The 9,805-nt window shown below is 41.7% G+C and overlaps 1 protein-coding gene across 3 annotated transcripts; it reads left to right on the forward strand.

The window, feature by feature from the left end:
- Positions 1-3,343: 3,343 nt before the first annotated feature.
- On the forward strand, positions 3,344-9,687 carry LOC147050172 (serine/threonine-protein kinase ICK-like). 3 transcript variants are annotated; one of them, XM_085921372.1, is made up of 14 exons: positions 3,344-3,838; positions 4,346-4,613; positions 5,280-5,334; positions 6,005-6,126; positions 6,207-6,286; positions 6,363-6,495; positions 6,649-6,820; positions 6,923-7,090; positions 7,265-7,636; positions 7,729-7,931; positions 8,152-8,294; positions 8,359-8,475; positions 8,867-8,974; positions 9,070-9,687. In XM_085921372.1, exons 2-14 carry the CDS (start codon positions 4,513-4,515, stop codon positions 9,213-9,215), a joined length of 1,920 nt encoding a protein of 639 aa, XP_085777498.1. In that variant the 5' UTR covers positions 3,344-3,838; positions 4,346-4,512; the 3' UTR covers positions 9,216-9,687. The 3 variants fall into 3 exon arrangements, with proteins under 3 accessions (XP_085777498.1, XP_085777496.1, XP_085777497.1); XM_085921370.1 differs by having other exon boundaries at positions 3,344-3,804; XM_085921371.1 differs by having other exon boundaries at positions 3,344-3,730.
- The last annotated feature ends 118 nt before the right edge of the window (positions 9,688-9,805 follow it).

Below are 9,805 nucleotides of genomic sequence, written 5' to 3' on the forward strand. Positions count from 1 at the left end.
CACTATGCAAACTTTAGCTCAAAGTCTGCTTCGTGTGGGGCTCGAACCACAGTCTCCCGATCACCGGGTAAAGTTATAAACCATTCTGCCATTGTGCAGATGGAAATTGGTTTTTTTTTATAAGGTAGTGTATAATGGACGTCTGATGAAAAGGAGAAATGGACATGTTCATTTTACGCTGGGTTACATACGAGTGAATGGGGGCACTGCCATCTTGCGGTAGCTTGGCGTCATTACATGAAAAATGGACACGTTTATTTTACACTGGGTTACAGACAAGTGAATGATTTTTCTGATTGGCTGTTTGATCTGTGACGTCACTTAGATACCCCATTAGGTACACCACCATTTTCAGGTGTCCCTAATCACAGGCCACTTCATTAGGGAAAAATCATGGTCAAAATTTAAAGGAAAGTGAAAAGTGCCACACCCAAACAACCCCCCACTTTCTGATTGGCTGTTTGATCTGTGACGTCACAAGGACACTCCATTAGGTACACCGCCATTTTCAGGTGTACCTAATCACAGGCCACTTCATTAGGGAAAACTCATGGTCAAAATTTAAAGGAAAGTGAAAAGTGCCACACCCAAACAACCCCCCACTTTCTGATTGGCTGTTTGATCTGTGACGTCACAAGGACACTCCATTAGGTACACCGCCATTTTCAGGTGTACCTAATCACAGGCCACTTCATTAGGGAAAAATCATGGTCAAAATTTAAAGGAAAGTGAAAAGTGCCACACCCAAACAACCCCCCACTTTCTGATTGGCTGTTTGATCTGTGACGTCACAAGGACACTCCATTAGGTACACCGCCATTTTCAGGTGTACCTAATCACAGGCCACTTCATTAGGGAAAACTCATGGTCAAAACTTAAAGGAAAGTGAAAAGTGCCACACCCAAACAACCCCCCACTTTCTGATTGGCTGTTTGATCTGTGACGTCACAAGGACACTCCATTAGGTACACCGCCATTTTCAGGTGTACCTAATCACAGGCCACTTCATTAGGGAAAACTCATGGTCAAAATTTAAAGGAAAGTGAAAAGTGCCACACCCAAACAACCCCCCACTTTCTGATTGGCTGTTTGATCTGTGACGTCACAAGGACACTCCATTAGGTACACCGCCATTTTCAGGTGTACCTAATCACAGGCCACTTCATTAGGGAAAAATCATGGTCAAAATTTAAAGGAAAGTGAAAAGTGCCACACCCAAACAACCCCCCACTTTCTGATTGGCTGTTTGATCTGTGACGTCACAAGGACACTCCATTAGGTACACCGCCATTTTCAGGTGTACCTAATCACAGGCCACTTCATTAGGGAAAACTCATGGTCAAAACTTAAAGGAAAGTGAAAAGTGCCACACCCAAACAACCCCCCACTTTCTGATTGGCTGTTTGATCTGTGACGTCACAAGGACACTCCATTAGGTACACCGCCATTTTCAGGTGTACCTAATCACAGGCCACTTCATTAGGGAAAACTCATGGTCAAAATTTAAAGGAAAGTGAAAAGTGCCACACCCAAACAACCCCCCACTTTCTGATTGGCTGTTTGATCTGTGACGTCACAAGGACACTCCATTAGGTACACCGCCATTTTCAGGTGTACCTAATCACAGGCCACTTCATTAGGGAAAAATCATGGTCAAAATTTAAAGGAAAGTGAAAAGTGCCACACCCAAACAACCCCCCACTTTCTGATTGGCTGTTTGATCTGTGACGTCACAAGGACACTCCATTAGGTACACCGCCATTTTCAGGTGTACCTAATCACAGGCCACTTCATTAGGGAAAACTCGTGGTCAAAATTTAAAGGAAAGTGAAAAGTGCCACACCCAAACAACCCCCCACTTTCTGATTGGCTGTTTGATCTGTGACGTCACAAGGACACTCCATTAGGTACACCGCCATTTTCAGGTGTACCTAATCACAGGCCACTTCATTAGGGAAAACTCATGGTCAAAATTTAAATGAAAGTGAAAAGTGCCACACCCAAACAACCCCCCACTTTCTGATTGGCTGTTTGATCTGTGACGTCACAAGGACACTCCATTAGGTACACCGCCATTTTCAGGTGTACCTAATCACAGGCCACTTCATTAGGGAAAACTCATGGTCAAAATTTAAATGAAAGTGAAAAGTGCCACACCCAAACAACCCCCCACTTTCTGATTGGCTGTTTGATCTGTGACGTCACAAGGACACTCCATTAGGTACACCGCCATTTTCAGGTGTACCTAATCACAGGCCACTTCATTAGGGAAAACTCATGGTCAAAATTTAAAGGAAAGTGAAAAGTGCCACACCCAAACAACCCCCCACTTTCTGATTGGCTGTTTGATCTGTGACGTCACAAGGACACTCCATTAGGTACACCGCCATTTTCAGGTGTACCTAATCACAGGCCACTTCATTAGGGAAAAATCATGGTCAAAATTTAAAGGAAAGTGAAAAGTGCCACACCCAAACAACCCCCCACTTTCTGATTGGCTGTTTGATCTGTGACGTCACAAGGACACTCCATTAGGTACACCGCCATTTTCAGGTGTACATAATAACTTTATGCATTTTTTGTACGTATCAAGAATGTGTATTTCACTACTTGCTCTTTATTTTGGGGGACACCAACACCTATTACACAACGTAAAACAAATACATATGGTTAACCAAATGTCATATTTTTATGTTTTCATGCCCAAAAAAAATAAAAACAAGGAATAAAACACCAGACAAATTTTAACATAAAAGTTTATTAAAATAATAATAATAACAGTAAATTTCAAACCAGCAATCTAATGTGAAAGTGCAGTAGGTATATTGGATAACAATAATTAGGCGTGTATATGAATTATTAAATTATTATATATTGAAGTATTTAAATAAATAAAAAACGAATCAGTGTGTGGGGGGGGGGGGGACGATTCGTTGAACGATTCTTTTGAGTAAACTGATTCTAAAGATTCAGTTCACTTAAAAGAACTGGAATGCACATCACTATCTCGGAGAGTTAAGAAATCCGGAAGTCTGCTTGCCTTTTTGGCTTGTCTGTTTACGTTTGCACACGTCAACTAAAAAAAATGAAGCCAAGTAATTTGTTTTGCTACAAAATTAAATAATAAGTCTTGATATCTGCAGTAACCTTAGTCAACGATGTGGTGAACATTCAATGTTGTCGTCACACTTTTCGAATTGTACAGCGACAAACTACACTTGCAACCACAGATATTTGGAGTTAAATTGATACCTTTGTGATATGAACATTTTTATCAACGCAATTTCCATGACATTTTTGCTATAGGCTTTTAAATGACCTGGGTATACATTGAGATGGGGAAAATAATTATTACTTAACCAGGATGGAAGAATGACATGCACAATAGTTCACGCCCACTCACTTCCGCATATGAGCTATTTCTCAAAAGCCCCGCCCTCATTCAAAACATTTGCATCACATTGTATCGGATAAACATAAATTCTATATTTGTATTGTCTTTTTTGAAGGGGGTATTAAAACAGCTAGGTGAACTTGGCGTCGGGAAAATTACAATCAATATCAACATCATATCTTTGGTGCTGTGATTTGTTGTGAAAGTGCTGCAAGTTTTGCATCCAAATATCGCGAGTTTTGTGCGAATCCTCTCTCAACGAGATTGGGCCTGGTTTTGATTACATTTGTATTGTGTGGAGAACACACAGAAGATGGAGATGCCGTTAGCCAATCTGTAAATATGTCATTTTTGCTCTATTTCCTTCTCATTTTTTGACTATGTGCTCTTGCGGGATTGAAACGAGGAGGGTGAGAATTGTTTTGATTTGAACTCCGCTCCAAGGTCTGTTCTGTTGCATACTGCAGCGTTATGTCTTCCATAGACTGCCACTTCGCCTGTTCCAATTTTGCTCTACAAAACTAGGATCATTCAAGCAAAACGTAACACACGTTTGGGTAAAGCGAGTGCGGAAAACACCAAGTACTTTGTATATATATATATATATATATCGGAATTTTGCACAATCTTGCTACGTCTATATTCGCTTACCTGAAATGATTGACATTTCAACATGATCACATTTGTGCATGCTTGTTTGTACATGTCGCGTTACCTCTTGGCGAAGTACAGTTCATACGTCACATGACATTACATTAATCGAAGTAACCCAACTCTGCAACCGATTTAGTCAAATCCTCTTTGAGGGAGGATTTGATGCAAGGTGTTATGATAAATGGAACGATGAAAAGCCAAACACGATTGCATTGCAGTGATGTGTTTGCATTTTAGCCCCTACATGTGGCTCAGGATATGAATAATCATAATTTTCCTATGCTTTCACTTTACTAGTCGGGAGGAGTCAAATCCATGACACAATGAGTCCTCCAGCTCCACTTGTGTACTTGGAGTGTTGTCACAGGACATTTGGCTGCATTCAGCAGCAGCTGGCAAGCAAATCTCGGCTCCCCACCCAGTTGACTTCTGCCCCCGGGTGAGGGTATGGACGGACGAGCACAATGAATAGATACAACACCCTCAAGCAGCTCGGCGATGGCACATATGGCTCGGTCATCCTCGGACGCAACTTGGAGTCCGGAGAGCTTGTAGCCATTAAGAAGTGAGTGTGTGTGTGTAGTTAGTACTTGAACTGTGGACTGTTGTAACCGGAAAGTGAACTTCAATAATGTCAAGTCAAGTCAAGTTTATTTGTATAGCCCTAAATCACAAGCAGTCTCAAAGGGCTTCACATAGACAATCAATTGACAATTATTCTCAAAGCATCCCCTGATCTTGGGCTCCCAAAAGGGCAAGGAAAAACTCAAAAACCCCTACCAGGGGAAAAATGAGAAACCTTGAGAAGGGACCACAGATGGAAGGATCCCCCTTTCAGGATCACCAGGCTGCAATGGATGCAAAGAGGGCACATAAAATACATCATATGGAAATCAAAATGTGGATGTCCAGGCCAAAGCGAAGAGCTGTCAGAGGTGCCTTCGATTGTCCTGGCAGTGTCCTCTAGAAGGGTGTTCCGCTGCAGATCCCTCATGCTGAATTGGTCCACGAGAATCTAGATAGCCGTCGTCAGCTTGGGTGTCACCTAACCACCTCCCCAGCCGGGGAGGGGTGGGGGGAGTGGGGTCGGGGAGAGGGAACAAAAACAAACTCCAGCCGAATCGGCTACTACATGTTAATTAAAGGCCACATCGTAAAAATACGTCTAATGCATGGTAACGAGAGCAACGATGATAGTATCCCAGTAACCTGAAGTATATTTTCAATTTAGGATGAAAAGAAAGTTCTACTCATGGGAAGAATGCATGAATCTCCGTGAAGTTAAGGTCTGTAAGGCATTCTGTTGCAGTTCCACATTATTTCCATAACATAAAATGCAATTCAAAGAAAGCACAAACCTTCATCATTCATCAACACAACACTGCTTGCTTAAGGCCGATTTTGCATTTAGGTACAAATGTAATTCACGTTTTCAGATATTACAGCATTACTTACTTTTACCACACCTCCTGGTGGTAGATAAGATAATTGCAGCTACTCAGTGGCGCCGCCTGTTATTTTTCCTCCCTGGTGAAAAACAAGGGGTATATTAGAGGTGTGGCATTTATTTATCCAAGTGGATGTGAAACACTCAGTTTGTTGTCCTCTCTTTTCACACTCAGAATGTTTTACTCAACCCACAGCAGCTCTTATGAGTCAAAGGTGATTGTTGTGTGCTATTATCAGCCCCCCCTACCTTGAGCTTCCGTACCCCTTTTTCTTAGAGCTTGACTTATAAAGGCAGTAGGAGATTTAGCCCAGCTCGAAAGTACAGCATGTCAAAGCATAAAAAAGTACAAATCCCACTATGGCCTCTTCACAAAAATATAGCATGATGGATGATACCTGAACGAACCATCCCTGTGCATCCTGCTTTGTATTAACAGTTTTGACCTTTCTTTTTAATTGCACGCCCGTATGTCATTTCGTGCTAAAGAACTTGTCTTTTCATTTCAGTCCTTAAAGAAGCTCAACCACGCTAACGTGATTAAGTTGAAGGAGGTCATCAGAGAGAATGACCACTTGTACTTTATCTTTGAGTATATGAAAGAAAACCTCTACCAGCTAATGAAAGACAGGTACTGTATGCCCTCAGCATTTGGAAATCCACACTTTTCAATATTTATGGTTTCCCCCCCCCCTTTTCTTCTTACTTCAGGACTCGGTTGTTCCCAGAATCTGCTGTAAGAAATATTATGTTTCAGATCCTCCAGGGCCTTGCCTTCATTCATAAACACGGTATGTTACACTACTGCACCTCTGAAGCACGTTAATAATCATGACATCAAGTAACCAAATCTTTTCGACCTTTTAGGGTTTTTCCACAGAGACATGAAGCCTGAGAATCTTCTGTGCATGGGCCCTGAGTTGGTGAAGATAGCGGATTTTGGCCTCGCCCGGGAGATAAGATCTCGACCACCCTACACGGACTATGTGTCAACCAGATGGCAAGTGAATATTAGCTTGAAAATTCGTGCATTACTCAGTCCAAAATTATCATCTGCAAAAACTCTTTAATATCTCATTGCACTCATTCTCCCCATACCATATTCCATCAAATATTGCCCTCTACTCAAATACAAAAATGTATTTCTAAACAGGTATCGAGCACCAGAGGTCCTCCTCAGATCTATATCCTACAGCTCCCCCATTGACCAGTGGGCGGTGGGCTGCATCATGGCTGAGCTTTACACCCTCAGACCTTTATTCCCAGGATCTAGTGAAGTGGACACCATATTCAAGATCTGCCAAGTTTTGGGTACACCAAAGAAGGTAACCTTTACAGTATTTGAGCAGGATCTAAATGAAGAGTTCCGTTTTAATTAGATCACAAAAGTGAGTGTAACATGGAGCGTTTGATCTTTCCCCTTCTAGAATGATTGGTCGGAGGGTTTCCAACTGGCCAGTGCCATGTATTTCCGTTGGCCTCAGTGTGTTCCCAGTAAACTAAAGACACTAATTCCTAATGCCAGTCCTGAGGCCATCCACCTGATGACTGACCTTCTTCAATGGGACCCCAAGAAAAGACCAACGTCTGCACAGGTAAGATCTGATGGAAACCACCGTGGAATCACTTTTGTGTTCAAGTCTGGCAAACAGGTTTCTTAAACCTAAAAAAAATAGCAAGAAAAAATGCAATACAATAGTTGTTTTCGCACAGCATAGTCTAAATGATTTCAAAAGCGCAAATAATGACTTGTATCATATTGTGCGCAGGCTCTCAGGTACTCGTACTTTCACGTGGGCCAGGCTTTGGGCACCCCTCAGCAGATCCTGGACCAGGGGCGACCCCAGCCGCATCCGTTGCCCACACAGCCACCATTATTACAGCCCCAACAGACTCCACAGCAGCAACCCTTACATCTGAGGCCTATGCCTCCCTCTCAGCCGCCGCCACCGCACGACCAACACTGCACCCCGTCCAGGCCTGTGCAGCAGCTCCAGCCCTCCCCTGTCCCAGCCCCACCAGCGGCATACCAACGCCACGTGGAGCTGGTTCGAGAGCAACAACCAAAGCACCTTCTCAAGCAGGAACCCAGAGAAGGAACACCACACACTCATCTACCTTATATTCTGGACAAGAGCAAGGTAAGACCATTCACAGTCACAATTCATACTTGCATGGCCAGGTTTCTCAATATTTTGATCCAGATGTTCATACTCAATCTCAATATTCACAGACGAGGCAAGAAAGTGACAACACAAACCCCCTGAGCTACCAGATGAAAGCAAAAGGAGGACGTCGCCGCTGGGGTCACGGCACAGGACACCTGAAAGGGGATGATTGGGACGACTACGAAGACACTGAATTGACACCGAGCCTTCTGGGGAAAAGCAACTTCTCCAAAGAGAAGTCAAGACAAACAGAGGAGCCGCTTAGAAGGTGAGATGACTGATTCACACAATCCTCTTTTGTTTTGCCTTATTTTTTTATAATTTTGATTGAACTCCAAATCATAGCACTTCAAGGCATTCGGCTTGGTGGGTCCTTGCACGCCTAATGTTACATCAAACCACAACATGCTAGGCAGTGCTGAGCTCTAATAGATTTAGATGTTGGAAATTAAGGGAATACATTCCCAAATGCTTGTCCTGTCCTTCAGATATAGTGACATTCTAGACTTCAGTCACCCTAACAACAAAGAAGAAGCACCTTTGAACCTAAACAAGGCATCAGGCTACCAGGAAGCATCAAGGACTGCATCTGCCAAACAACACTACTTGAGGCAGTCTCGATATTTACCAGGTAACGATTAATAAATGCTAAGCCATTACAGTTAGGTCTGTTAATCTTTCTTCATGTCCTCCAGGTATCAGCACAAAGAAAAATGTGGCCATAAACACAAATAAAGACATGCCCGCAAGTCATCTTTGGGGTAACAGCAGTATTCCATTTGGTGGTACACTACCAAGCAGAGGTCTTCACGGTAATCTCGCTGTAACTATTGCATATGTTGACTTGAGGTGTGTCTCGTTAGGTTTGAATATGAAAACACTTGCATTTTTTTGTTTAGGTAAGCTGCTATGAATAATGGTAAAAGTAGATCTATACAAGTAGATAGAAAATAGTATACTAATTTAAGGGGGCAATTACTTTAATACATGTCATCAAATTATAAATACTTTTATCTTGCCATGTCTATTAAAATTACTGAAAAATGACAAGGCGGGATTTGTTTTAAATGTGTTTTATGGTAGTTATTAAATATTCCAAGCAATTACGGTCAGATTGCCTATTTTGTTTATTGCATTTGCTGCTACCATTTTGTAGACTCTTGTATTAGTAAATGACTATTTTTTTTCCCCTCCGTTAAAAAGGCACAAACACATTCCCAGGAGGATGCTTGCCAACATTTTACAAAAAAGATGTCGGCACTACTGGTCACAGAGGTCATCAGGGTCCTTCTTTGGAATCAACAGCGTCAAGTTAGAATTTTGATTTTTAATTTAAATTGTTACAGATTTTATTGATGCACTAACTGCTTGTCCAATTCTTTTTCTTATTTGTTTTTTTCATTCAGATTATGCAACATGGCGATCTGGTCGGAGCCAGAGAACTGCCTCCACCAACATGGGCAACAAAAGCCCCCCTTGTTCATTGCCACGTGCACCAGTACAGACCATCCACGGGCGAATAGACTGGTCTGCCAAATACGGACACCGCTAGTTGCCTGGGAGACACTGTTTAATTTACCTCCAAAGAATAGACCTGATTGTTTAGTAATCAAAGGCTGTACATACATTTTGACACAGCAATAATATTTGTTTCACTACATGTACCATGGATGTTGTGTGTATGTATGTATGTATGTATGTATGTATATTTGTGTGAGGTTACATGCAAAAGAAAATGCACCTCGGTAATCAAAATATTTACTCTGCCTGTTGTTACATGTTTTATATGGTTTATTATTGGACCTGTTGACCAACATGTATCAATGAAATGCATATTATGAGGGCACTGCGAGTTGTTTACTATGAATTACTTTGCTACTGTATATTACTTTCTATACAAATCCGCATGTGGCTACTGTATATTACTTTACACATATGTGGCTTTTTTACTTTGTGATGCTGAGTTAAGTATTTGCATGGTTTTTTTGTTTTTTTTTTTCAATTAAAAAAAAAAGTGGCAGTGATCTAAATATATTGATTATGCAGTACACCATTACTGAACATTCATTCAATGGTCATGTTTTTTTAAATTACATTTCAAAACAGGCGCTGACATTACATTCTTTCCCACGTCAAGATCGT

Source organism: Syngnathus leptorhynchus, chromosome 10, assembly GCF_054491065.1.
Source record: "Syngnathus leptorhynchus isolate UIUO chromosome 10, UIUO_Slep, whole genome shotgun sequence".
Lineage (NCBI taxonomy): Eukaryota > Metazoa > Chordata > Actinopteri > Syngnathiformes > Syngnathidae > Syngnathus > Syngnathus leptorhynchus.